Source organism: Cnephaeus nilssonii (assembly GCF_951640355.1).
Source record: "Cnephaeus nilssonii genome assembly, chromosome: 13".
Classification (NCBI taxonomy): domain Eukaryota; kingdom Metazoa; phylum Chordata; class Mammalia; order Chiroptera; family Vespertilionidae; genus Cnephaeus; species Cnephaeus nilssonii.
Window position 1 is genome coordinate 948,569 of NC_137084.1, and position 27,591 is coordinate 976,159.

General features: G+C 66.9%; 2 protein-coding genes and 1 long non-coding RNA gene across 3 annotated transcripts; 2 read left to right on the forward strand and 1 right to left on the reverse strand.

Moving 5' to 3' along the window:
* Positions 1 to 1,525: 1,525 nt before the first annotated feature.
* LOC307109889 lies at positions 1,526 to 4,085 on the forward strand. Its single transcript, XR_013814419.1, has 3 exons — positions 1,526 to 1,645; positions 1,745 to 1,917; positions 3,654 to 4,085. It is a non-coding gene; the product is annotated as an uncharacterized lncRNA (long non-coding RNA).
* Positions 1,607 to 26,299, reverse strand: CARS1 (cysteinyl-tRNA synthetase 1). Its single transcript, XM_079788846.1, has 22 exons — positions 26,214 to 26,299; positions 19,636 to 19,727; positions 18,452 to 18,540; positions 17,986 to 18,082; positions 16,895 to 16,993; positions 16,554 to 16,703; positions 14,265 to 14,405; positions 14,058 to 14,146; positions 13,299 to 13,420; positions 9,203 to 9,315; positions 8,762 to 8,890; positions 8,158 to 8,287; positions 7,875 to 7,978; positions 7,530 to 7,627; positions 7,237 to 7,426; positions 6,236 to 6,304; positions 4,865 to 4,946; positions 4,157 to 4,237; positions 3,627 to 3,694; positions 2,612 to 2,671; positions 2,189 to 2,272; positions 1,607 to 1,747 (listed from the first exon to the last, which is right to left on the reverse strand). Exons 1-22 carry the CDS (start codon positions 26,236 to 26,238, stop codon positions 1,613 to 1,615), a joined length of 2,247 nt encoding a protein of 748 aa, XP_079644972.1. The 5' UTR covers positions 26,239 to 26,299; the 3' UTR covers positions 1,607 to 1,612.
* LOC307108703 (uncharacterized protein) lies at positions 9,462 to 12,824 on the forward strand (the record flags this gene model as incomplete). Its single annotated transcript, XM_079786850.1, has 3 exons — positions 9,462 to 9,560; positions 10,984 to 11,785; positions 11,924 to 12,824. The coding sequence occupies 3 exons, from the start codon at positions 9,462 to 9,464 to the stop codon at positions 12,115 to 12,117; spliced, it is 1,095 nt and encodes a 364-aa protein (XP_079642976.1). The 3' UTR covers positions 12,118 to 12,824.
* Positions 26,300 to 27,591: the final 1,292 nt, after the last annotated feature.

A 27,591-nucleotide genomic window follows, 5' to 3' on the forward strand; every position in this document is an offset into this window, starting at 1 on the left:
CTCGGAGGAGGAGCCCAGAGGGTCCCCAAATGGTGCCAGGCTCCCCACGCCCTTTCAGGGACGCTGCCTCTAGACTAGTGATTTTCTGGCTCTTCCACGGGGTTGTCAGCGTCACAGGAGTGAGGAAAACACCCTGCCCTGTTCCAGAGGGTGGGCCCTGCCTGCCATGGTGCCGGCCCCGCCCAGCCCGACACCCCTGGCCACCTAAGGCGCCCTGTCCCCGGTGGGCATCGCTGGCACTGGAGACCTGGATGGCTTCCCCAACCATGACTTTATCGTTGTCCTGAGAGAGCTGTGAGGGGCAGACATGAACATTGGGGACCAGCTACAATGGTAAGAAACATTAATCCTGCTGTTACCGGTGGTGGCTGTTCTGCTTAGGGAAAGCACATTCTAGCCTGGCTGGGAGCTGAACGCCCTGGGACAGGGGAGCCCGCGTCGGAATGCAGTCCATCCTCCTGCCGGAGAGCTGCCTACCATCACGGAAAGACTGACAACCTCGTGGCCGAAGCCACCTGGTCCCGGAGGCACCTGCACTTCACAACCCCCATGCCCTATGCCTGTAATCTGGTCCTGGGGCGCCTGCCCCGTGTGTGACCCCCCCCCCCCCAGCCTGCATGCCTTGTGCCCTGTAATGACTATCCCGTGCCCGCTTCCCCATGCCTGCAATTCCTGCGTTCCCATGTAATCCTTGTCCTTCTACCCAAAATAAGCAGCTGGCTCATGCGGGGCGGGCGAGGGGGGCGTGCAGAGCAGATTTTTGCACACGACCTGCTGCTCTCCCGTGCGGCCGGCAGGAGTGGAATAAGCGCTCATACGGTTCCACCCTGTCTCTGCTGAACTGGCTGAAGGAGGGACAGGCAGCCTGGACCCTCGATTGTCCGGTGACAGAGCTGCCCGTGGCCCAGCTTTCCAGGTGCGGAGCGGGCACGGCTCGGCCAGCACCCTCCGCAATCAGGGCCGGCATGGTGCGTTCGGGTGCAGGTGGCGATCCTGAGCCCTAGTGAGCAAGGACGCGGGAGCAGGGAGGGGAGGGCCCGGTGACCTGGGGCCGCCCTGCTGCGTGGAGGCCTCCTCCGAGCCATGAAGGGCGCACTGGGCAGCGGCCAGCGGCCACCTGTGAGCCAGCCGTGGGAGGTGGTGGCGGTGGCCGAGGGGGACGGCCGCGACAGGCTGCAGCGCTGACTCATCAGAACCCGAGGGAGGCCGCCGGGCAGGCTTTGTGTGGGCCCCGCGCTGAGCCGGCTTTTTCCTGCTCACAGCCTCCCCGTGCGCCCACACGCAGAGGTCAGCAGGTCGCATCTGCATGCGGACATTCCTGGGCAGCTCAGCTGAGCGGGCTCCTGGGGTGACCTGCTGAGCAGGCGGCGCGGGCAGACAGTCGGGCCTGGCTGTGGGAAGACTTTATTACGGCTGAGCCGCGGGGCAGGCCCCGGAGCCACAGGACCGGCGAGGCCGCCGTGAGCGTGCGCAGACCGCCGCAGGGCACAGCGCCAGCAGCTGGAGCTGGGCCTGAGCCTCAGTCCCCACGGTCGCTGAGCAGAGCAGGGACAGTCACCGCGGGCAGAGGGCCAGCGGCCGTGGCCGGACGGCGCCCCCCGCCTCGCCCCGCTCACGAGGAGCCTCCGCACGGGGCCATCTGCAGGTACTCCGCGTGCAGCTTCTGCTGGGCTTCGAAGAGCTTCCGCAGCTTCTTGGCCTGGCCCTTGCTCAGCTCCTTGCCCTCCGTGTCGTGTGTGGGCAGGCCCTGCGGCAGCACCGCGGAGTCAGCCAGGGCACCAGGCCTCCGCCGGCTCACAGGCTCCGCTCCTGACGGCAGCCCGCCCGCCCGCCCGCCCCCCGGGCACCTGCTGACAGCCAGGCTCTGGGCCAGGCACGGCGCCCACCCCACTCGGCGCCGGCTCCCGGGATGTGCAGGTACACACAGGGCGGCGGGGAGGCCGAGGGGCTCGAGGGAGCGCAAACGGCGCCATGAGGGGCCTGGCGCGGCGGGCACACCAGGCCAGCTCGGGGACAGGCCACAGATTCCCAGGCGGTCACCTTCGGCTCAGCCCCGGGCACCCTGGGCCACAGGTGCCAGGGGACCCCCACCTCCCCCCCAGCTGCACCCCAAACAAGACCTGCCCCCCAGGTGCCAGTTCCTGCATCACTGGCAGGTGACCCTGTTTTGGGGAAAAGTGGTTCTTACGTTTTCGTCAAACCTGGAGTACTTGTCGCCTTCGGACAAGAACATCTCGCTGGGCGGGATCTTCATCTTGGCCAGTCTGGCTGCCTGGAACACAGATATGGGCCACTGCACAGAGCCACATGGGCCACTGCACGGAGCCACATGGGCCACTGCACGGAGCCACATGGGCCACTGCACGGAGCCACCTGGGCTGCTCCCGGGACCGCCCGCTCCCAGCCCCGCCCCCAGCGCAGATGCCGCCGCCGCCGCCGCCGACAGGCGAGGGGACGGGAGGCAGTGCCTTTCTGGGGAGCAGTGGGCTTGTCTACGCGGCGCCCAGGGCCGCTCCCAGCCCGTGGGGTGTGCGGGGAGCCTGGAGGGGCCTCGGGGGGATGGAGGCAGAGGGCAGAGGGCAGGGCTGAAGCCCCCACACGCGAGCAGTACCTCCTGTTCTTGCTTTTTCCGGGCGGCCTCCTCTTTCTTCCTCCTCCTCTCCTCCTCCGCCTGGGGGCACAGTGCACGCCCGTGACCAGGTCTGTCCCAGGCCCTCTGGGTGGGAGGTGGGACCCAAGGCCCCCGCTGGCCCCTGGGGTGTGGACGGCCTGCCCCGGGCATGGAGACGCGCCACCGAGTGAAATGGGCTCCAGGAGCACCCTGGGCCGGGCGGGGCCGTCGGGCCTCGGAGTGCCCAGCCCTGCTCTGCACCAACACCACGCCGGCCGGAGGGTCTGAAGGACAGCCCGGGCGAGCTGGCCGGGGTCCCTCATGGTGGCCAGGGGCAGCCGTGCGGCCTGTGTCCCCGTGGGCACCCTGAGCTCTGCCCAGTTCTGGCACCGGCTGTGTCCCAGCCGCTCCCTCCACGGGACACCAAGGCCCTCCAGGGGCCCTGGCCTGGCTTCACCCCTGGCCATGGGGGGGCTCAGCTGCCCAAGGCACGTGGGGGGATGGGTTCTTGGGGGGCAGTTACAACTGTAACACACTGTACCCCGGTGACAAGGGAGACACCCCTTCAGGCAGGAGCAAGGTGTGACTGAGCAGGTCGGCTCCATCTACCCGGGACCCGCCTCCCTCCCCGTCCGGAGCTTCCTCAGAGCGGCCCTTCGGAGGGACGTCTCCTTCGTTTGGTATCAAGTCGCCAGTTACTTATTTATGTTGTTAGCGTTTCCTTCTTACACGTGCAATTCCTGGCATTTAATAAAAGTAGAGCCCGGCCAGCGGGGCTCAGAGGCTGAGCGTCGACCTAGGAACCAGGAGGTCAGAGTTCGATTCCCGGTCAGGGCACAGGCCCGGGTTGCAGGCTCGATCCCCAGTGGGGGGCGTACAGGAGGCAGCCGATCCATGATGCTCCCTCACCGTTGATGTGTCTGTCCCTCTCTCCCTCTCCCTTCCTCTCTGAGAGCAATAAACTATGTATCTTTAAAACGTAAAAAACAGTCAAACCACCCGCGGTTCCACTCACCCTTCTCTTCTCTTCTCTCTCTCTCAGGAGCGTTTCTCTGTCCACCAGCTTGACCACGGTCGGCAGGCCTGCAAGCCAAGCGGCGGAGGGAGCTGAGGCCTGGTGTCCGTCTGTCCTGCCTCCCCGCACGCCCCACGGCCGCCCGCTCACCACACCCTCCCTCCTGCCCCCGGGGGTCCCTGGGGGGAAGCAAGGTGGGCCCCTTCCTCGCTGCTCGGGACAGAAAACCAGTCACGGAGCACGAGTCACCGGAACCCGTGAGCCTCCGGCTGTCTCTGAACCTCCCAGCAGCGCGTGACACAGGCTGTCGCCTAAGTGACAGGAAGTGGCCCGGGCCCTCGGCCGCAGGAGTGGGCGGCGTGGCGCCTCTGACACGCCCCCAGGATCCCCCCCGCCTCCTCCCCCCCCACGTGTCCTCCCCCCCCCGCATCCTCCCTCCCCCGTGCCCTCCCCCCAGCATCCTCCCAGCACCCGCCATCCTGGCGAAAGCTCCTCGCGGTGAGTCCCCAGAGACAGCGGGCAGCACCCACCTTCGTGATCCTCCAGCCGCACCCCAAGTTCAGGCAGGACGTCGTCCCGCAGGGCATCGCTGAGCTGCAGGACCTCGGGGACTGGGCGCAGAGGAGCGAGTCAGGGAAGGCCCGGGACCCACAGGACGGGCGCCTCCCGAGCCTCCGGAGGGAGCAGAGCTGCTCGACCCGACCAGACGGATCGGACCGGACCCCCGGGAGGCAGAGCGTCCAGCGCAGCCAGCAGGCCGGGTCCGCACCCCCAGGACGGTCCCGGGCCCCGTCTCAGGACCTCTCAGAGGAGGGCGGTGTCTGGGGCTGCACAGACAGGCCCGGGGTGCCACGCAGGGAAAAGCTGGGGGGGGCTGGGCCCCGGCAGGTCCACGGAACTAGATGCCGCCACGTGGCAGTGAGGCTCAATGGGCACCCGCGGCCCCCGAGCGGCAGTCCTGACAGGCAGGCGCGTTCCGGTCCAGGCCCAGGGGCCCGGGGCCCACTAGCTCTGGGCCTGTGCCCTGAGGCCACCCAGGAGGGCACACGACGCACCTGGACACATCGGTGGGCGTCACAACTTGGGGGAGGGGACTACCAGGTCCAGGGAGCAGGGCCAGGCGTGTCACTGCCGTGACGGCCCCACGAGAGAGAAGGGCTGGCCCAAACGTCCGCAGCGTGTCCGCGTGAGCCCCCGGCCGAGCGCCCGTGCGGAAGCGGGCCAGGGAGCAGCCTCACCGTGCTTCTCCCGGGCGATCCTGCGCACGTCCGCCCGGAACTCCGACAGCACCTGCAGGTACGGCATGACGGCGCCCTCGAGCTGTGGGGAGAAGGTCGATCCTGAGGGGCTTGCCCTCGTGTTTATTAGCCCCGCCTCTGGCACGGGGGGGGGGGGGGGGGGGGGCGGGGGGAGATGGCCTCACTGCTCACTCCCTCAGCGAGGGACTGTCCCTGGCAGGCCACACCCCTCCTCCTGCCGCCCCTCGGGGTGCCTGCGGGCCACACACACGCTCGCCCTGCTGTCCCTCGAACCCGCGGCAGACGGGACGGCGACGGAGCGCAAAGCCACTGGACAAGCCTCACGGGAGGGGCGGGCACAACTGGAAAAGCCAGGAGGTGGGAAAACTGTTCCATCTGCCACACTTCCCTGGCGACAGCGCCTTAACCCAGATGCTAACCATCCAACACCAAGGCTGGTGAGGGGCGGGCCATCCGTGCCGAGGGCCGTGACCCTGCGGGGGAGCTGGGCTCCGGGGTCTCAGTACTTCTCTGCCCCCTCCACCCCCGGCAGGCGGTCGGGGAGACCCCGGCAGGGAGGGCGGAGGCTTTCACGGCTGGGCCTGGGCCACGGGCAGCGACCACCCAGTGCCGGCCACTGCTCGGTGCTGAGCTGCCTCCCCGGCTCTTGACACTGTTCGGGTTTGGAAGCGAGCCGTGAACTTCAAATGGCGTGGACTGCACGGCACCCTTGTGCCCGGCAGGCTCACCCAGCCACGTCCTGTGGAACCCGCACCCACAGCCACTGAAGACCCCCCCCGGGGCATTTAGGGTGCAAAGCGTTCTCTGTCAAGTTCAAAGGGAGGCTGTCCTCAGGAGGCTCTCTGTAGAAGGGAAGGAATGGCTAGGGTCACGTGCAAGAGAAGGAAGCAGCTGGGGGCTTTCTAAGAGCCGAGGCGGTCCCAGGCGGTGACATCAGCGGCCAGCTCTGAGGCCGCGGGCGTGGGGCTGGGGGAGTTCTGCTGTGCCCGCCCTGGGGCTGCCGGGGGCCGCTCCCTGCAGCTCCCCGACCTTCCCGCCGATTCCCCGCCTCCTGCTCCTTTAGGTCACGTCCTTAGGTCTAAGGCTAAGCGTCTCCACCTGTCCTAACCACATAATCACAGCAGCCAGGTGACCGTCCGCACCGGGAGGGCGGCCCACCACACTCAGCCCCCAGCCAGGTCGGCCGTGACCGAGGCTCGGTCCGGAAGGTCAGGGCGGTGGGACCGGATGCCGGTCCCCCAGTGCCCACAGGCTGACCCCACGGGAGCAGGGAGAAAGGCGGGGTGCTGTGCGCGCAGGAGGGGCCTGGCAGTGGGTACCCCGTCCCAGGGGCAGGGGGGCTGCACTCACGTTTAGGCTGCTTCCGGCTCCCCCGACAGGGAACCCCAGGGAGCTCTCCTCCTCGATGGCCCCGAAGATCTAGGAAAGAGAGGCGTGTGGGAGGCAGAGGTCCTGAGACGCGGCGCTGACGGGTCCTCCAGACACCTGCTGCTCGTGGGAGGGCGCCCGCAGGTGCTGCTGCGGCACAGACCCAGGACCCTGGGCACGAGGTGGGCGCAGGGCAAGGCCTCTGGTTCTGCTTCCCACACAAGATGGAGGGGAAACTGAGGTGCACAGGTGTGATCGCTCAGTGCCAGGGCCCGGGGCTCACCTGCAGCAGGTGGGTGAGGTGGGGGGCAGGGCTCACCTGGAGCAGGTGGGTGAGGTGGGGGGCAGGGCTCACCTGGAGCAGGTGGGTGAGTTGGGGGGCAGGGCTCACCTGGAGCAGGTGGGTGAGGTGGGGGGGGCTCACCTGGAGCAGGTGGGTGAGGTGGGGGGCAGGGCTCACCTGGAGCAGGTGGGTGAGTTGGGGGGGCTCACCTGGAGCAGGTGGGTGAGGTGGGGGGGGCTCACTTGGAGCAGGTGGGTGAGTTGGGGGGCAGGGCTCACCTCTAGCAGGTGGGTGAGGTGGGGGGGCTCACCTGGAGCAGGTGGATGAGGTGGGGGGGGCTCACCTGGAGCAGGTGGGTGAGGTGGGGGGGGCTCACCTGGAGCAGGTGGGTGAGGTGGGGGGGGCTCACCTGGAGCAGGTGGGTGAGTTGGGGGGCAGGGCTCACCTCTAGCAGGTGGGTGAGGTGCGGGGGCTCACCTGGAGCAGGTGGGTGAGGGGTGGGGCTCACCTGGAGCAGGTGGGGGAGGGGGGCTCACCTGGAGCAGGTGGGGGAGGGGGGGCTCACCTGGAGCAGGTGAGGGAGGTGGGGGGGGCTCACCTGGAGCAGGTGGGTGAGGTGGGGGGGGGGCTCACCTGAAGCAGGTGGGGGAGGTTGCGGGGGCTCACCTGGAGCAGGTGGGGGAGGTTGCGGGGGGCTCACCTGGAGCAGGTGGGTGAGGTACCGCGCGATGCTCTCCAGCAGGGCGCGGTTGGGCCGCCTCCTCGCGGCCTTGCGGGCAGCCATGTACAGGTTGCACTGGCTGACCAGCGCCCGCATCTCCTCCAGGGCGGAGCGCGTGTCCACGTTGTCGCAGAGGGCTTCGTGCACCGCCGTCTTCTTATCGTAAAAGCTGAGCGGGCGGGGGAGGGAACGGGACAGGAGCCCACAGCCTCAGCGTCGCTGGTCGGGGGGCACGGGGCCCAGCACGCCTGCGACCCCAGGAGAGCCCTCACCTCTCGTTCAGCGCGGCTTCCTCCTCCTCCCACTTCTCGAACTGGCCGGTGACGTCCACGGGCGTGCGCAGGAGGTCCTTCACGTTTAGGAAAAACTCCTGAAGGGCGAGAAGCCGTCAGCAGCAGGCGACAGCCTTCCCCGCAACCTTTCCCGCAAGAACGCTGACCAAGAGCGGCCGCACTGAGGCCCTCACGCGGGCACGGCCCGGGCACAACACGCACTGCCCACCCAGGGGCATGTGGCTCCTTCGCTCCTGGGCACTCAGACGGCAGCTCAAGGCCGGCGGCCGGCGGGTCCCCTCACGCCCACACGCTCACCCACGCCCCCCTGAGCAAGGAACTCACGTTCATGAACTTCTCGTACTGCAGGGCCGACTCCATGGTGTTGCTCGAATAGTCCAGCGTGTCCTTCCACGCGTGCATGAGGAAGGCCAGGCGCAGCTGCCTCGCTGCAGAGACGGCACCGCCGACTCATCGTCCTGAGGGTCCCGGCCCGTCCACATCCCGATCTCAGCCCCCGTCCCCGTGCCCATCCCCATCCCCCATCCCCATCCCCGTCCCGTCCCCGTCTCCCCCCGCCCCCCGGTCCCCGAGCCCGAGGGGCAGCGGCCACGGGAGGGGTGCTCACCCGAGTGCCTCCTCAGGGCGTCCTTGATGGTGATGAAGTTTTTGAGCGACTTGGACATCTTGCAGCCCGCGATGGTCAGGTGGCCCGTGTGCAGGAAGTACCGCACCCAGCAGTCGTTCTCAAAGTAGGCCTGTGCGGACACGGGGCGTGGACACGGGGCGCGGACACGGGGCGCGGACAGGGGTGCGGACACGGGGCGCAGACAGGGGCGCGGTGGGGCGTGGACAGGGGCGCGGACACGGGGCGTGGTGGGGCGCTGAGTCCACAGCGCGGCTGCTTGCGGGAGGTGCCCGCGCCGGGTAAGCCCTGTGCGCCCACCTCGTGGAGGGCGCTGCCTTTCCCAGGGGGCCCCGGGCTCAGAGGGTGGCTGGGGACGAGCGGGAGGGAGCCAGGGGCTCCAGTCCAGGCCTGTCTGCGGCCCAGGCCAGGCGCTCGTGTGGGAAACCAGCCTAAACAGTTAGGATCCAGCCCCACGGCGAGCCCCCCTTCTTCCCCAGCTCCCGCGGGCGCCAGGCTTTACTCCCTGCCCCCCCCCCCACCTGGCGAGAGCCCCCCTTCTCCCCCAGCCCCCGCGGGCACCAGGCCCGCCCCGGGGACCGCCTACCTCCGACTGCGCCAGCTCGTTGTCGTGGTGGGGGAAGCGGAGGTCGAAGCCGCCCCCGTGGATGTCCATCGAGGCGCCCAGGAGGGTGCCTGCCATGGCCGAGCACTCGATGTGCCATCCCGGACGCCCCTAGGGACCCAAGGACCCAGTGACCGGCGGGCCCACCCTCCGGCTGCCCTCCCCCCGACGTCCCGACCCGGAGCCTGAGCTTCCCGGGAGCAGGTGGTGAGTTGCACCCGAAAGCGAGGGGACCCGCCTGCTCGGACCCCCGCGGCTCCGGGCGAGGGGCGTGTCACGGAGTTCAGAGGGGGCCTCGGCCCGGAATACTCAGGGTGAGAGCCATTGGGTGCAGCCTCCTGGGGGGTCCCCGCAGCCCACAGGCCTCGAGGCTCAGGGCACCCGGGCCCAGGAGGGGCCTGCCCACGCCCTCTCGGTGCTCACCTTCCCCCACGGGCTCGGCCAGGACGGCTCTCCCGGCTTCGAGGCCTTCCACAGCGCGAAGTCGTTGGGGGACCGCTTCTCGCTCAGGCGCTCTGCCGAGACGCTCAGGTCGCCTGCACGGACAGGGGTCGGTCAGCGCGGCCTGGATGCCATCGCCGCGCGTCCCTCTGACTGCCTGCTGTGCCGTGGCCAGGCACGCCTCTGGGCGCTCTGCCCAGGTGCTGGGGGGCTCCACGTCCAGGCTGGCAAAGTCCTGGTCATGAGCTCGTTCGTCCTGCTCCTGGCGAGCGACGGCTCTGGTCTCCGTGAGGCGACGTGGCCGGCAGCTCGCGGGGGCCCTGGGGACCTGGCTTGCGAGGCGGGGCCGGGGTAACACCTCAGCTTGGTCCTGGGCAGAGTGAGGACCAGCCAGGCCCGTGCGGCTTCTCGGCCAGAGGGGGCCCATCGGGACACTCGCCCGCCTCCCGTGGTCACAGCCAGAGGTGCCGGGAGGAGCTGCGGCCCCAGAGAGCAGACCAGCGGCCGCTGTGGCCCCGGGCCTGGCAGGAGCAAGGGGGGTACCTTCCCCACGGCGCCCCCGGGACACGCCGGGCGGTGACGGGAGGAGCTGGGCGAGTGGGCCGAGCAGGCCCGCCGCCCGCACCGAGGCCCCACAGGGTCTGCCAGGCCCCTGTCCTGGGAGCGGCTGCCCCCTGGTGGACGGCTCCAGCACAGGCAGCCGACCTCACAGATGCCAGGATCCAGCTACCAGCTCCCAGCTCCGGTCCGCTGCCCCGAGACCACGCGGGGAGCACGCGGGAGGCGCTGGGAAACAGGCGGGAATCAGGGCCCAGGGCCCAGTTCCTCTTCGCCCTCCGACGCTGAGCTGCAGGTTTGTGGGCTCTAAAACCTGTGCGAGCACAACACCGACACCCCACACGCTCACCCGCCCAGGTCCTGTCTGCCCCCGGCGAGCTTCACCCGAGCGTCCAGGCTGTGATGGGCGCCTGGCACCCCTCGCCCCGCCCTCCGCTGACAGGCAACGGGCGCTTAGGTCCGTGGCTCCACCCGCGGGTGTTTCTGACTTTTAGGAACTTATTCCGAACAAATTCTGCATTGGAGGGCAGGGCCTCGCTCTCACCCTGCCCCTCGCCAAATGTCGCTGTTGGGCGAGACGATTTGCTGGAGGTTTCTGAGAGAGGGAAGTACCCAGCCTCTCCCTCGCCCCTGCTCTCCCCCTCCCGTGTCACTCCCGCACCTCGGGGCCCGTCAGGAGGGCCTTCACTGCCACCCACGCCCGTAGTTCTCGGAGAGCGAGCAGGCTGCCCGCCCCGGCGTCCCTGCAGCAAGTGGCCGAGTGTGACCGCGAGGGGAGGTGGCCCTGTCCCTAAGGGGCCTGTCTCTCCTCGCCCTTTGTCCGCTGTTGGACGCCTCTCCCCGTCTCTGGGACGTGGACTCGGAGGTCGGCGGGGAGGACAGGCCCAGGACGAGGCTGCCTAACAGGACGGCCAGCGGCCCAGAGGCCGGGACCCCAGCTCCGGGAGGCCCTGTTCCGCGTGACTTTGGGGTCCGGCTCTCGCCCTGCGGCCCCTCCGGCTTTGCCCGTCCCCTCCTGCCGCGGACCTTCGAAGGCAGCCCGGCAACCCTCCCACAACCCGCCCCCTCCCGGCACAGGAGCCGAGCACCTTCCCAACCCTCGGAAGCACAGGCACGGGTCTGGTCCATCCAGGGAAGCTGTGGCCGCGCCGGCGGGCTCAGTCTACTGGACGGTCTGAGGGGGGGCGGCCGGTGCCGGCTGACAGTCAGGGGGCGCCGGTGAAAACCACCTGCCGAGCACCGCCGCGTCCACCGTGGGCCTGACGGTCCTCGCGTGTCCGGAATCTTCCCACGAACCGTCTCCCCCGGCGCTGTCCTGCTTGTGCGTCTGTCTGTGCAGAGCCCGCTGTGGACGGCTGTCTCCTGCCTGTCCTTCCCCCCACCTGCTCCTGGACGCAACGCGGCACCTCGCCCAGGTCTGCGCCCCCGCCTCTGCCGCGTGCAGTGCAGACGCCCGTCCCGTCCACACGGGGGCGCCCCGCCCTCCTGGAGACCTGGGATGGCCCCGGGCTGGGAGGGTGGTATTTCCCTTCTCCGCGAACGCGTTTCAATCGGCGCTGGCCTCGCCCGATGACCCAGTCACACACGCCTTCTCCGCCGCGTCCGCACGGCCTGTCACTGTCGGCCTGGTGCTGGGGCCCTGCCGTCCACAGCGACACAGCGCGTCGCCGCCGTCCTCGGTGCCACGTGAGGCCTGTTCTCCGGGGGCGCCCTTCCCAGGAGGGGGGGCGCCCGGGGGCCGTGGGAAGGCGGGTGACGTGCGCGCCTCTTCCTGTGGCCGTGGCGCGGCCGCGGGGCAGGAGGGGCCCCGCCCCAGGTTTGTGGTCTGTGTCCCTGCCGTGGGAGGGAGGACGGGGGACGGACAACACGTCTTCATCCTGGCCGGGCCCACGAGAAGCCACGCCCCGGGACTTGCAGGGACGCCTTTGTGTGGCCTGCGGTGCACGTTGGTGCGGCCCCGTGAGGAGCCCTGTGTGTGTGTGTGTGTGTGTGTGTGCGCGCGCGCGCGTGTGGCCCTGTGTGTATGTGTGTGTGTGTGTGTGCGGCCCCGTGTGCGGCCCCGTGTGTGTGTATATGTGTGTGTGTGCGGCCCCGTGTGCGGCCGTGTGTGTGTGTGTGTGGTCCCACGTGCGATCCCGTGTGCAGCCCCATGTGCGGCCCTGTGTGTGTGTGTGTGTGTGTGTGTGTGTGTGTGCGGCCCCGTGTGCAGCCCTGTGTGTGTGTGTGTGTGTGTGTGTGGCCCTGTGTGTGTGTGTGTGGCCCTGTGTGTGTGTGTGTATGTGTGTGTGTGCGGCCCCGTGTACGGCCCACGTGGTCTCCCTAGGAGAGCACACGCCTAGCTTCCTGGGGTGACGCTGTGACCGTGAGGCTCGGCCGCGAGTGCCCATCCTGTCCCGGCCCAGGCCCCGGCCGGGTCCATCCTCCTGGAGGAGGAGCCCCCATGGACGGGTGTGCCCACCTGCTGGGCGCCCGGACGAGGAGGCCCTGCCGTCTGGTCGGGCCGGAGCCCACGCGGGTCCCCCTGGGGGACGGGGTGGGGGGGTGAGACTTCAGCGTCACGAACTCGCCTCGAGCGCCATCAGGCTCATGGCCCCTCAGTCTCCCTGCGAGGTTCCCCGGGGTCTTACTTCGGTTCTGGGGTTTCTGCAGCACAGAGCCCGAACGGTGAAGTCACTGGAGCCAAACGTGCGAACATTTTAACGCCAGACTGCCTTCCGGAAACACCGCGGGTGATGCGGTGTGACCAGCCGTGGGGGGACCATGGGGGGCCATGGGGGGCTGTGGGGGGCCGTGCCTGGGGGGCTGCTGTGGCCCGCCCCATCCCTCAGGGCGCGAGGAGAGACGCTGAGAGCCACTAGGACCCGACCCAGTCCCGAGAGACCTGGTCCCGAGAGAGCCTCCCATCTGCTTAAAACATCAGATCAGGAGCGGGGGGGCGGGGGGGGGGGCTGCTGTTGCGGACATGGGCGCGCCCATCACTCCGCGGCCGGGGTTTCGCCTCCGCAAGTGGGACTCGGACCCAAGGGAGCTCCTGCCCAGCCCGGGGCGGCCGCACCCCCTCGTCCCGCCTGCGCCCGCGTGCTCCTCGCGCCCGGCTCCAGGCTCCCCGCTCGCAGCTCCTCACCCTGCCCGGGGGGCTCGGCCCCACCTCCACCCGCCAGCCGTGCTCAGGCCCGGGTTCGCCCAGCTTTTCAAGCGGCACAGCATCCACGACGTGACGGTCAGGGCGCCACGCCCCGTGGAAAACCCAGCATGACCGCTCCGACCCGACTCCCCACAGCCGCCGACTGCAGCGTCGCCGCGCCGCGGGGCCACAGGCCGCAGGTGAAGGTGCGGTTCCCTCCCCGCTCCGGGCCACAGGCCGCAGCCAATGAGCGCCGAGTGAGTGAGGCGGCACACCGGTGCCCCCCGCACCCCACCCACGTCAATCAATAAAAATAAGTAAATAATGCTTTTCACAGCCTTCGTGTGGAAAATCCCTAAACCCCTTCTGGTCCGCACCCCCGGCCGCCCCGCTCACCTTCCCCCTCCTGCAGGGCCTGCTGGTCCCCCACGGCCTCGGGCACCAGCTTCCCGTACGAGTGCCTCTCGCTGGACGCGAACTTCCCCGTATCGAAGTAGACGGACCCGCTGGAGACGTAGCTGGAAACAAGGCAGAAACTGGGAACGTGTGGCCGACCCAAGGCCGGCCCGGAGCCGCCGCTGGGCGCCCTGACACCGAGGGCCGGCAGGCTGCGGCCGCCCAGCCCCGGCTCCGAGACGAGGTGCTCAAATGCACGGCGCTGTGCGGCCTGAGCCGGACACGACAAGGACACGTCACACGCAGAGGCCCAGGCCTCACTCCCCGGCCGGAAGCGTGTCCTGTGAGCACGCAGCTGGCGCGGGGGAGCGCGAGGGGGGCCGCCAGCGTGAAAGGGGCGCAGTGACCCACTGCGATGGGTGCAGTCCTGAGCCCAGTGCCTGAGTGGCTGTCAGCTCCCAGAGGCGACCGAGGGGGCCGGGCCAGGTGGCCGTCAGCAGGGCGGTGTCCTGACCCGAGATCGGGGCTCAGGGAGACACGGGTGCACGCAGAGCCAAGGCGTGCGGGCAGCACCTGCCGGCCTGGAGGGGCCTGGCCCAGACCTGCCCTCGGGGCCCGGGGCCGGGCCTCTGAGCGCCGCCCCAGGCCCCTCACGGCCGCAGCTCCGACAGCGCCGGTCCCGCCCCCAGAACCGACTGGGATGGGGAGACGCTCGCCCGGGAAACCCCCCCGGGAGCCAGGGGCTCGGGGCTGACTCACCCGTAGCCGTTGTCCACGATCCTCTGGACAAAGCGCACGATCTCGGGCACGTACTCGCTGACCCGGGTCAGGACGTCGGGAGGGAGGACCTGCGGCAACAGCCGGTCAGTCCTGCCCTCAGTCCTGCCCTCCTGCCCTCAGCTGGGCCGGGCAGCGGGGCCGGGCAGTGGGGCAGGGGCGGCGGGGCAGGGGCGGCGGGGCACTCACGTTCAGGGCCGCCATGTCCTTGTGGAACTCGGCCTCCCAGAACCGGGGCAGCTCGGAGAAGATGGAGTTGTCGGTCACCCCGCTGCCCAGGGTGGAGTCCAGCCAGTCAGACAGCACATCCCGGGCCTCCTCCAGCAGCACCTGGGGAGCAGGCACACGCGTGAGGCCCACAGGTCACATCCACCCACACGTGTGAGGCCCACAGGTCACATCCACCCACACGTGTGAGGCCCACGGGTCACACCCACCCACACGCGTGAGGCCCACGAGTCACATCCACCCACACACGTGAGGCCCACGGGGTCTCTCACACACACACACACACACACACACACACACACACACACGTGCCCCGGCCAGCGGTGCTCCCGCACATGGTAAGAGCACGCAGTGATACAGCTGGGTCACCGGGAAGAGCTCACAGCCCTCAGACGCAGCTCACACCAGGGCCAGGCCCGCAGCTGCAGGAGCAGGAGACGGGTCCCCGGTCCCGCGGAGACCTCCACGCGCCTCCCGGGGAGACCTCCGCGCGCCTCCCGCGGAGACGGGCAGATGGGCGCGGAACCAGCCCGGCAGGCCCGGCTGTGACGGGCACACAGACTACCTCATCCAGCACACGCCTCCCAGGCCCCACGGAACAGTCAGCAAGACCAGCCACAAGCTGGGCCGTGACCAACGGCCGAACAAACATTAGAACAGAAGTCAGACCCGGCCGGTGTGGTTGACCATCGACCTACGAACCAGGAGGTCACGGTTCGATTCCCGGCCAGGGCATGTGCTCGGTTGCGGACTCGTCCCCGATCGTGCAGGAGGCAGCCCACCCACGACTCTCTCGTCACTGACGTCTCTCTCGCCCTCTCCCTCCCTCTCTGACGTCAGTAAGGGTTTATGTTTTTAAAATCGGCGCCGGGGAAACCAGTGGGGAGGGCCCAGCAGCACTGCTGAGGCGGGGAAGCAGGAGCGGCCCGGGAGCGGGGCCCCGGCCTCCACGCAGCACACCCACCGCGTGGGGCCTCTCAGCACACCTGAGGGACGCCCTCGTCCGAGACCAGGGCCCCGACCCAGCACCCACGCCACCTGCCACGTGAGGACACAGGGTGACACCCAGAGCCAACCACAGGGCGGGGTAGGCCCACGTCCTGCTGTGCCGGGACACCAGCCGCAGTGCCCTCAGCGGGTTTCACAGGGTTGGAGGGCGACCAGCAGGGGGCGCAGGTGTGAAGGAGAAGGGCCATCTCACTGGTCTGCTGGGTTCTGCAGGGCATGGCCCAGGGAGATGGGTCTGCAGGGCATGGAGGGGAGGGAGGGGGTGGTCTGCAGGGCATGGGGGGGGGGTCTGCAGGGCATGGCCAGGGGTGGGGGGCTGAGGGCATGGCTGTGGGGGTCTGCAGGGCATGGCCAGGGGTGGGGAGCTGCAGGGCATGGCCAGGGGAGGTCTGCAGGGCATGGCTGTGGGGGGCTGCAGGGCATGGCTGTGGGGGGTCTGCAGGGCATGGCTGTGGGGGGTCTGCAGGGCATGGCCAGGGGTGGGGGGCTGCAGGGCATGGCTGTGGGGGGTCTGCAGGGCATGGCCAGGGGTGGGGGTCTGCAGGGCATGGCCAGGGGTGGGGGTCTGCAGGGCATGGCTGTGGGGGGCTGCAGGGCATGGCTGTGGGGGTCTGCAGGGCATGGCTGTGGGGGGCTGCAGGGCATGGCTGTGGGGGGCTGCAGGGCATGGCCAGGGATGGGGGGCTGCAGGGCATGGCTGTGGGGGGCTGCAGGGCATGGCTGTGGGGGGTCTGCAGGGCATGGCCAGGGGTGGGGGGCTGCAGGGCATGGCCGGGGGGGGGGGCTGCAGGGCATGGCTGTGGGGGGCTGCAGGCTGAGGGTGGCAGGTGACAGCACAGCCCCGTGTGGCAGCTCGGGCAGGGAGCGCCGGGGGGAGGGGCCCGGGCACTGGGCAGCGGTGCCCTCACTGTCCGCAGGGAGGCCTTTCAGAGGCAGAAGAGCCGCCCCAGGAGGGCCCAGGTCGGCAGGTGCCCCCCCACCTCCAGCTTTAATCTCCCCTCTTTCTGCAGGTGCTGCCGTTAAACGCCGGGAAGGGCCCACCTGAGGACCTGAGATAATTCCGAGGGAAGGCTGCTCCCCACACCTCGACCTCGCTCCTGCTCATCTGAGGGCGTTGGGGGAAGGGGTGGGGAGCAGGGGCAGGAGAAGGGGGGGAGGGGCAGGAGGCGCACTGCTCGCGGAGTGCCAGGACGCAGGATCACCGTGGCCAGCCCCGCAGTGCAGCGCGGCCGGGGCTCTCACCTGCGCACGGCGGTCGACCTCCTCTGCGGCCAGGTCGGAGCGCACGGCCTCCTCCAGCGGCTCGGTGGCGAGCTGCACTGCACGCTGCATGCGCTCCAGCATCTGCTTCTTGTCGGGATCCGTGGTCTCACTCAGTTTCACCGAGAGCGGCTGCGACGCGGCAAAGAGGGCGCCCATGAGCCCTGCTCACAGCCCCGCCAGAGGCCACAGCCCGAGAGGCCGTCTCCCCGCGCCCACCGGACGGACTGGCCTCGGCGCCGAGCCCGAGGAGCCCCTACTCCAGGCCAGCGACACGCGAACACGCAGCCGTGACCAGGATCGGGAGCACAGCCGGGACCCACCTCCAGCGCGGCGCGCACGTCCTGCAGGAGCTGGGCCGGGCGGGGCCGCTGCCCCCGGTACTGCTCAAACAGGTGGTTCTGCCGGGCCCTGCGGATGATCTGCCGAGAGAAGGCCACGCGGGCGCAGCTCAGAGCCCACGCCCGTCCCTGCGGCAGGCGCACCCGGGGTGAGGGCCACCGTGCCTGAGTGCACGCCACCAGTGACCGCGAACACCCCCTCCAGCGCCCACCCGCCGGCCCCGAGCCTGTCCCAACGTGGCCCCAGCGGCCCCCGGGGCCCCTCCCGTCATCATGTGACCAGCCGGGTCCTGAGCAACCTGCCTCTAAGGTCTGATTCCTGGGCACGGTCATTTGCACGGACTGCGACACTCATTCAGGGGGTTCCAATCACGCCCAGCAGGTCAGGACCCCAACCGGCTCAGGCCGACCTCGTCCTGTTTCCTTTTCCCAAAGTCGTTTCTTTAACATGTTATCTTGCCCTGGTCGGTGTGCTCAGTGGTTAGAGCATTACCCTGTGCACCAAAGGGTCTCGGGTTTGATTCCCGGTCAAGGGCAGGTACCTGGGTTGCAGGTTAAATCCCCGACCCGGTCAGAGCGAGTACAGAGGCAACCAATTGATGTGTCCCTCTCACATCAATGTTTCTCTCCCACCTCCCTCCCTCCCTTCCACTCTCTCTAGAAATCAAAGGGAGAGGGGGGGAAATATCCTTGGGCAAGGATTCATAAAAGATAGGAACTAAAAACGAAATCTATATATATAAAAGCCTTAGCGACCATTCGACCGGTAGTTATGATGCACACTGGCCACCAGAGGGCAGACACTCTGACCGGTAGGTTAGCTTGCTGCTGGGGTCCGGCAGATCAGGACTGGGTGGGACAGGCCGGACACGCCCTGGAGCCCTCCCACGGTCCCTCCCTGGCCCCAGTCGTGCACCAGTGGGGTCCCTCAGCCTGGCCTGAGCCCTCTCGCAATCTGGGACCCCTTGGGGGATGTCCGCAGGCCAGGCCGAGGGACCCCACCGGCGCACGAATCCATGCACCAGGCCCCTAGTAAATAAATAAAATGACGTGTGCTCTCGGGCACCCATTACCTTGTCGTCGATGTCCGTGATGTTCATGCAATAAAACACGTCGAACTGGAAGTAGTCCCTCAGCACCCGCCTCAGGATGTCGAAGGAGATGTAGGACCTGGAGCAGAGAGGCCGTCTCCCACTGCACGCCAAGCCGCCCCAGCCACGGCCACTACTGCCACGGCCACGGCACACCCCCCGCCACGGCTCACCCCTGCCGGGGGCCGCCCGCCTCAGGTCAGAAGGCGGGGAACCCAGCACCTGGGCCCTCCTCCCTCCCCCCACCCCCTCCCGCCCGAGCTGCGGGGCGTGCAGGAGGCAGCCCATCCGTGATTCTCTCTCATCACTGATGTTCTCTCTCACCCTCTCCTGTCCTCCCTGAAATCAATAAAAATATATTTAAAGAAAACAACAAGAGAAGAGACGTCTGGCTGACCCCCCTTTCAGATGCCAGGCTCTGCGGCAGGTCCCGGCCGTGGCCGCCTACCTGGCGTGCCCCATGTGGGACGCGTCGTAGACGGTGGGCCCGCAGCAGTACCAGGTCACCCGTCTCCCGTTCTGCGGTACGAACACGTCCTGGGCAGAAACGAAGGCACGGCCGTCGCAAGGAGCGCAGGGCCCAGGCCGGACCAGCCGGGCCCGCGGCCACCACGCCGCAGTGCGCGCTTCACCCAGGCCGACGAGGACCGTGAGGTTTGAAAAGTCACACCGTGGGGGCGGGCGCAGGCCCGTGAGACCCGAAGGCGACTTCCCACGGAGCGAGAGGCCCTGGTGGTCGCCCTCTTCCGCCCCGGGCGCTGCTCCCGGCGCAGGCGGGAGAGGGACCGTGCTTCCTGCTGAAATGCTGTTTCCCCACCAACAGCGCGGGCCGCCGGCGGCTCAGTGAGCACCCGCCTACCCGTCCGCCGAGCCGGAGGTCCCGGTTCAATCCCCGGTCGGGGCACGTGCCCGGGTGGTGGGCTCAATCCCCAATGGGGGGCGTGCAGGAGGCAGCCAATCCGTGATTCCCTCTCATCACGGATGTTTCTCTCTCTCTCTCCCTTCCTCTCTGACATCAATAAAAAACACACAAAACCAGCAGCTGTGATGGGCCACCGTGTGCCGGGCCCCGCCGAGCGCTCGGATGGCCCTGGCCTGGCTCCTCGAAGCACCCGGGAGGCGGGCGCTGTGTCCTGTCCCCGGGAAGACACGGCTCCACGCACCTGCCCGGCCCGCACCCGAGTGGAGCAGCTTGGAAGCGGGACCCCTCGCCCCGCCCCCCGCCCCCCGCCCCCCACCGCCCGCAGCCTCAGGCCACCAGGGCCGGCCGCCGTGCGCTCGCTGATGGAAACCCCACGGCCCGACCCCTGGGGCCACTGGCCATCCACGCGGAACCAGCACCGCACACGCCCGGCTTCGCGGTCCCGCTGGCCACACGGACATCCGCCGTCCCCGGGCGCCTGAGAGCAGCCGACACGCGGCTCGGCTCTGAAGGGCCGAGGGCCTCCTCCGCACCCACAGGCGAGGGCGGGCTTCCTGCCAGGCGTGCCCGCGTTGCCCGGCTTCAGAGCACAGCGCTGCCCGGGCCGCCGGGAGGGCACCCGGTGAGCGGCGAGGTCTCACACCCGGACTCTCGGGCCCGGAGCCCAACAGGCAGGCGACACGGTCCCCACCCCACGCCGGCCCGCTGACCTTGTTCCGGGTGAGGCTGTTGTACAGGCGCAGCTTGCAGGGCTCGGAGCCGGCCGGAGGGGCCCACGGGGGCTGCGCGCGCCGGCCTTTACCTGCGGGCAGAGAGAGCAGCTGGTCTCACGCTCCAGGCCTCGTCCTCACGGGGAGGCACTGAACATACAGTGAGCACGACACGGCACTGAACATACAGTGAGTATGACACAGCGCTGAACATAGAGTGAGCACGACACGGCACTGAACATACAGTGAGCATGACACAGCACTGAACATAGAGTGAGCATGACACGGCACTGAACATAGAGTGAGCATGACACAGCACTGAACATACAGTGAGCATGACACGGCACTGAACATACAGTGAGCATGACACGGCACTGAACATACAGTGAACACGACACAGCGCTGAACATACAGTGAGCATGACACAGCACTGAACATAGAGTGAGCACGACACGGCACTGAACATACAGTGAGCATGACACAGCACTGAACATACAGTGAGCACGACACGGCACTGAACATACAGTGAGCGTGACACGGCACTGAACATACAGTGAGCACGACACGGCGCTGAACATACAGTGAACATGACACGGCACTGAACATACAGTGAGCACGACACGGCGCTGAACATACAGTGAGCACGACATGGCGCTGAACATACAGTGAGCACGACACAGTACTGAACATACAGTGAGCATGATACGGCACTGAACATACAGTGAGCACGACATGGCGCTGAACATACAGTGAGCACGACACAGCACTGAACATACAGTGAGCACGACACAGTACTGAACATACAGTGAGCATGATACGGCACTGAACATACAGTGAGCACGACATGGCGCTGAACATACAGTGAGCACGACACAGCACTGAACATACAGTGAGCATGACACAGCACTGAACATAGAGTGAGCACGACACGGCACTGAACATACAGTGAGCATGACACAGCACTGAACATACAGTGAGCACGACATGGCACTGAACATACAGTGAGCATAACAGAGCGCTGAACATACAGTGAGCACGACATGGCGCTGAACATACAGTGAGCACGACACGGCACTGAACATACAGTGAGCACGACACGGCGCTGAACATACAGTGAGCACGACATGGCGCTGAACATACAGTGAGCATGACACAGCGCTGAACATACAGTGAGCATGACACAGCGCTGAACATACAGTGAGCGTGACACAGCACTGAACATACAGTGAGCATGACACAGCACTGAACATGCGCATCCACCAGTGCCGCCGCCGCGTCGAGCAACTGCTCCTCCTCAGCTCTGCTCGCCATCTGCGGAGCCCGCGGTCGCCAGCCCTCCCCTGCCCTGCACACACGGTGCCCCGCTCGCTCACACGGGTCCCCTCCCGCTCACACGGGTCCCCCTCCCGCTCACACGGGTCCCCCTCCCGCTCACACGGGTCCCCCTCCCGCTCACACGGGTCCCCCTCCCGCTCACACGGGTCTCCCTCCCGCTCACACGGGTCCCCTCCCGCTCACACGGGTCCCCCTCCCGCTCACACGGGTCCCCCTCCCGCTCACACGGGTCCCCCTCCCGCTCACACGGGTCCCCCTCCCGCTCACACGGGTCCCCTCCCGCTCACACGGGTCCCCCCCCCGCTCACACGGGTCCCCCCCCCGCTCACACGGGTCCCCCCCCCCCGCTCACACGGGTCCCCTCCCGCTCACACGGGTCCCCTCCCGCTCACACGGGTCCCCCTCCCGCTCACACGGGTCCCCCTCCCGCTCACACGGGTCCCCTCCCGCTCACACGGGTCCCCTCCCGCTCACACGGGTCCCCCTCCCGCTCACACAGGTCCCCCCCCCCCCCTCCAGGGAGGACAGGCCCCTCCCCGCTGCCTGTGGGGGCCGGGATGGGCGGGCGCAGGAAAGTTCATTCCCTCGTGTCCATTTTCCTTAATAAACACTTTTTATAACAATAAACACGCCCACCGCTCTGCGCACCACACGGCCCCACAGCCGGGGGCTGCCCATCCCTCGTAATGCTCGGTGCCGCCCACCGCCCGGCACAGCCCGCCCGGCACAGCCGCGCCCGCGAGGCCTTTACGAGCAGCTTTGCCGGCACCGCCCCGTGCTGCCCCTGTCATTACACCGGCCCGAGGGGTTCCCGGCGTCACCGCCGTGGGCACTGTCGGGGCAGCTGGCGCGTCCAGAGGGCAGGGCGCCGGCTGGGAGGGCACAGACGCCCGGAGCCCGTCCCGCGGGGCAGACAGTCACGGGGTAATTGCAGCCGCTGCCTCAGCGCGTCGGGAGGGAGCAAAAGCAGGTCAGCTCTGGGGTGACTGAGCGGCTTTTGAGCAGGGGACCCCCTCCCCCACCCTGCACGTTCCCTGGGGGACGCCGCCTGCCGGGGGTCGGGAAGGGGCTGGGAGAAGGGCTGGAAGGCAGCGGAGAGGCCGTGCGCCCGGGGCCCGGGGCGAGGCCATCCGAGGACCCGGGCCTCCTCCCCAGCCTCCTGCCCCAGGGCCCTCGCCAGCCCCCCTCCCTCCTGAGCGCCAGCCCTCACCTGCGCGGGGGTGTCCCAGGGCTTCATGTCTCCCCCAAACCTGGGCACAGGCCCCAGGGAGGGGGTGGCCGCGTTCCCCACACCTCCCTTCTTACTCCCCGGATGGAGCCTGCGCCTACCCCAGGCCTGCCCCCTGCGGCCGGCCAGGCCACCGTGTCCTGGGTCCTCCCTGGCCTCCCGGCCTCGGAGCCTCTCCTGCCGCCCCCTCCACCTGAGGAGGCACGAACAACACTTTCCACCGCAGAGGCAAGACCGAAATCCCGGAAATGTGCGCCAGGCCCGGCAGACCCGGCCCAGAGGCCGACCTGACCTTGAGCGCACCTCCCGCTCTGGCCTGCGGAACTCGCTGGAAGCCACGCAGCCCTTACTGAGGGCCCAGTGCCAGAGCCCCCCACCCGACCCCACCCCCCTCTCTTCCCGGTCCAGAGCAGAGGCTGGGGCTGCGAGGAGAAGCTGGGTGACCACGTCTGAGTCAACGTAGGGAGGGGACCCGGGAGGTGACCAGGGCCTCCTTAAAGAGCTGGGAAGATGCTTATTTATTTTTCTTTTTAATTTTTCCACTGATTTTTAGAGAGAATGGGGGAGGGGAGAGACAGAGAGAAACACTGAGGTGAGAGAGACACATGGATTGGTTGCTCCCTGCACGCGCCCCAACCAGGGCCCAGGCTGGGGAGGAGGCTGCAAACGAGGTGCAAGCCCTCGATGGGAGTCGAACCCGGACCCTTCAGTCCACAGGCTGACGGTCTATCCACTGAGCCACACCAGCCGGGGGGGAAGATGGTCCCTTTGCAGGACTCCAGGCCGGGGATCCACCAGCCTCAGAAACGGAGATGCCCCGGCACCCCTAGTGCTGGGGGGCCTCCGGCATCTCAGAGGCCCCTCGAGGAGGGGGCGCCGGGGACGGGGCCGCGTGGGTGGCAGCAACACAAGCGCTCGAGGCTCAGTGCCGGGCGGCCCGGCGGGCGATGCCCGAGGTGAAGGCCCAGGAAAACCTGTCGGCAACGGGCATCCTGGGCGGCTGGTCCCAGCCCAGCACCAGCCTCCACACCAGGCCGCGTCCCCCGGGCTCCCAGCCTCGGGGTCTGGAGCTATGGCTTTGAAGGACAAGAATTGAGTAACAATAAAGACTGGATTGTCACCCTGGCCGCTTTGGCTCAGTGGATAGAGCATCGGCCTGTGGACTGAGGGGTCCCGGGTTCGATTCCGGTCAAGGGCACATGCCCGGGTTGTGGGCTGGATCCCCAGTGGGGGGCGTGCAGGAGGCAGCCAATCAATGGTTCTCTCTTATCATTGATGTGTCTATCTCTCTCTCCCTCTCCCTTCCTCTCTGAAATCAATAAAAATATATTAAAAAAAAAAAAAAGACTGGATTGTCCAGAACAGCCGGGGTAAAGCTCGGGGCAAGGATGGCTACAGAGAGATGCCAAAGACCGGATCCACCACTGTGGAGTCACCCCCGCGGCCAGCTCCCCCCTGGGTGAGACGCCGGCGGTAACGGCAGGCTTCATAGAGAGCGGGGCGCCCGGAGGAAGAATTCTCTCTGAACTGACTGCACTGGACTGAAGGGCAGACAACACTTGAACCTGGAAGGTCCAAACTGTGATTTTGAACTCTGTGACGTTTTACACTGGTTTAATGTGACTGCTTCTTCCACAAATAGGTATGTGTAGACCTTTACCATTTAAAATAAAACTTAATTTTTATTATCCTATATAAGAAAAGGCTAATATGCAAATCCACCGAATGGGGAGGGAACAACCGGTCACTATGACGCACACAGACCACCAGGGGGCCGACGCTCAACGCAGGAGCTGCCCCCTGGTGGTCAGTGCGCCCTACAGGGGGAGCGCCACTCAGCCAGAAGCCGGGCTCACGGCTGGCGAGCACTAAGGATGTCCGACTGACGGCTCCTGGACTGCGAGAGGGAGCATCCCCCAAGTATACGAATTTCATCCACTGGGCCTCTAGTTAAAAAAATGAAAAGAAAGAAACGGAAAGCAAAAACAATGTCATTTACGGTCAAAAACGAACCAAGCCCTGGCCAGTGTGTTCAGTGGTTAGAGCGTCGGCCCAAGTACCAAAGGGCTGAGGGTTCGAACCCAGTCAAGGGCACGTACCTGGGTTGTAGATTTGATCCCCAGTCCCACTTGGGGCATGTGTGCAGGAGACAACCGATCGATGTGTTTCTCTCACATCAATGTTTCTCTCTCTCTCTCTCTGTCTGTCTCTCTCTCTCTCTCCCTCTCTCTCTCTTCTCTCCTTCCCTTCCACTCTCTAAAAATGAATGGGGCCAGCTGGCGTGGCTCAGTGGTTGAGCGTCAACCTATGAACCAGGAGGTCACAGTTCGATTCCCAGTCAGGGCACATGCCTGGGTTGTGGGCTCGATCCCCAGTGTGGGGCGTGCAGGAGGCAGCCGATCGGTGATACTCTTTCATTGTTGATGTTTCTACCTCTTTCCCTCTCCCTTCCTCTCTGAAATCAAAAATATAAACAAAAAACAAAACAAAACACACCATTATGGTCAATTATTAAAAAATAAATAAAAATAAAAATCAGCCCTGGTTGGTTTGGCTCAATGGATGGAGCGTGGGCCTGCGGACTGAAGGGTCCCGGGTTTGATTCCGGCCAGGGGCACATGCCTGGGTTGCAGGCTCCATCCCCAGCAGGGGGCGTGCAGGAGGCAGCCCATCAATGATTCTCTCTCTTCATTGATGTTCCTGTCTCTCTCTTCCTCTCCCTTCCTCTCTAAAATCAATAAAATATATTTTAAAAAATAAAATAAAAACCAATGGGAAAGATTGATTAAGATCCTGGGGTGAGAATTAGCAAGGACACCAAATGAACCAGGAACACACTTCTCTAAAAGACAAGGAGACAAATATGTGATACCTTAGTCAATAAAGAAATTTAAGGAAAAAATAAAATAAAATACAATAAAATACAATAAAATACAATAAATAAAAGACAAGGAGAACCAGGCTGCGGGGGGCCGCTGTGTGCCCGGCCGCCCACACCCCGCAGGAGGCCGGCGCCTTCCCGAGGGCGGGGCCTGAGGAAGGGGCAGAGCTGAGACCCCGGCCCGCACCCAGGTCCCGAGTCCGGCGCGACCCAGGGGAGTGCGTGTGGGTGGACTTCTGGGCCGCCTGGCCCCGGGTGGAGCCGGACGGCAATCCGGGCGCACCGGTAGGTGGCAGCCGCGTGCCGGGAGGGTGGGTGCCCGGGTGGCTCCGCAGCCCCGGCGTCGGTGCCGCCCACTCAGCCAGCTCCCAGCCGGGGACCCCAGGGCGCCCGGGGAGCCTGGCACGGCCCCCCGAGGTCGGGGGGAGAAGCGGGCGGGGGCGGCGTTCCCGAAGACCGGGCGTGTCGTCCGCCAGCCGAGGGCACAGGACCGGCACCCCGCGTTCCCCGGAGGCGGCGGCTGCCCGCGGTCAGGAGCGCCCGCTGCGCCCTCGGCACCTACAGCGCGGCCCCCGGAGGTCCCCTGCGGGCGCCCCGGTCCACCCCGGGGGACACCAGGGACCGGTGGGCCGCGCGCGGTCGCTCTCGGAACCTCCCCGGGCGATAAAGCGAGTCGGGGCGCCGTGTGCCCGCCGCGGGGAAAGCCTTCCTAACACCGGCCGGTCCGGTGCGCGCGCCCCTGCTTCCCAGCCCCGGCTCCCCAAGTGCCAGCCCCGCGCACCCCCAGGACGCTGGCGAGCTCGGCCCGACCCGAGTGCAGCGGGGGCAGCGGGGACCCCGGCTCAACCCGACGCGGGACGGGCCGGGGGGTGGCGCGGCGGGGATCGTCCCGCCCCCGGGCCCCGTAGGGTGCGCCGAGGTCAGGGGCAGCCCCGCTCCCCCCTCTCCCCCCGCCCCGGGCCCGCTTCACCCCGCCAGGCCCGGGGTCTCCCCTCTGCCCCGCAGACCACGGTCGTCCCGGCGCCTCGGCCCCCGCCCAGCCCCAGAACCCACCCCTCTCGCCCGGGACCCAGTCCCCTGGCCCGGGTCTCCCCCGCCAGGCCCGGGAGGGACACCCACGCCGCGCTCACTCACCCTGATCCGCGGAGGAACCTGCCATCCTGGGAATCCCGGACCCGGTCCCCAGCCACAGCTTCCCAGAATCTGATGCAACTGCCGGAAGTCCCGCCCCGCTCCCGGTCACTCGCCAACCTCCCGGAGGGCATTCTGGGAGTTGTAGTTCTGACTTAGCTGGCTGGAGTGGCGTCCTCCGGACCACGCTGGGTGCTGGGCAGGAGCGCCAGGCTGCAGGCGAGGCCGCCGGAGAGCGAGGAGACCGCGTGGAAGACACAGCGTGGAGACTCGGGCAGAAAGCCGGGACGAGGGGACAGGAAGCGGAGCAGCCAGGGACACAGCGGTGCGGCCAGCTGGGAAGGTCAGATGCCCAGCAGGCTGCAGCCACCTCGCCCACCCCATCTCCCCTCAGCTAAGGACACTTCAGAGCACATGGTTCGCCCTTCTCCTCCCCAACCAGCGGGGAAAGAGCCGAAGCCACCCACTCAGGGACAGCAGAAACCCAGGTCCTGTGGGACCTCAATGCTGGACGTTTCCCATCTCCAACAATTAGCTTCTCACCCTGAAAACCCAAGTCTCTCGGGTGAAAACAAGAGAGAACGCGCCACGGAGTCCGTTTCCCTCTGTTAACGCCTCAGGGGGTGGTCCTGGGAACGTTCTTTACTGTATATTTCCTTTCCTTTGTGTTAAATTGTCACCTACATTTTGTGTCCTTTTTGTGTTTAAAGTGTTTATTTGTAAACAGTGAACAGACACGGCTGTAGATAAGAAAGGTTACAGCAGGGCGACCTCTGGGGGCTGGAAGGGACAAGTCAATGCACACACTTCTGGTGGGAAAGCACGATTCGGTGCACACAGGTCTTTGGTTCATCTCTTCCCTCCCACCCCCACCCCCTTCCCTCCACCCACCCCGACCCCTTCCCTCTGAGACTCCACAGTCTGTTCCTGCTCCATGGCTCTGGATCTGTGCTGTTCATCAGTTTATTGTGTGCATTAGATTCCACATGAGCGAGATCATGTGATCCTCGTTGTTCTCTGACCAGCTTCTCTCGCTCAGCAGAATCCTCTCCAGGGCCCTCCGTGCTGTCGAAAAGGGTCAGGGACCTTCTTTCTACGGCTGCACGTACTCCCAGGCGTACATGTGCCACGGCTCCTTATCCAGCGTCTGCTCGGGGCACCTGCTCTGAACATAGGGCTGCGTGCATTCTTTCTCATTGGAGTGTCAGGTATGGAAGGATGTATTCAGTCACTCACACAACCTTCGGCTAAAAGAACATCTTAGCAAGGCACTTAAAAAAGGTCTCTGACCCTGGCTCAGAGGATGGAGCACCGGCCTGTGGACTGAAGGGTCCTGGGTTTGATTCCGGTCAAGGTCACATGTTGTGGGCTCAGTCCCCAG

Bases quoted from the DNA above. Each gene is read 5' to 3' on its own strand.
- CARS1 (XM_079788846.1), bottom strand. From the start codon at position 26,238: ATGGCAGGTTCCTCCGCGGATCAGG. The intron at 9,316-13,298 runs GTGAGCGGGGCG...CTGTCCGTGCAG, and splicing joins GGCCCTGCAGGAGGGGGAAG to GCGACCTGAGCGTCTCGGCA. The intron at 8,891-9,202 runs GTGAGCACCGAG...TTGGGTCCCTAG, and splicing joins GGCCGAGCCCGTGGGGGAAG to GGGCGTCCGGGATGGCACAT.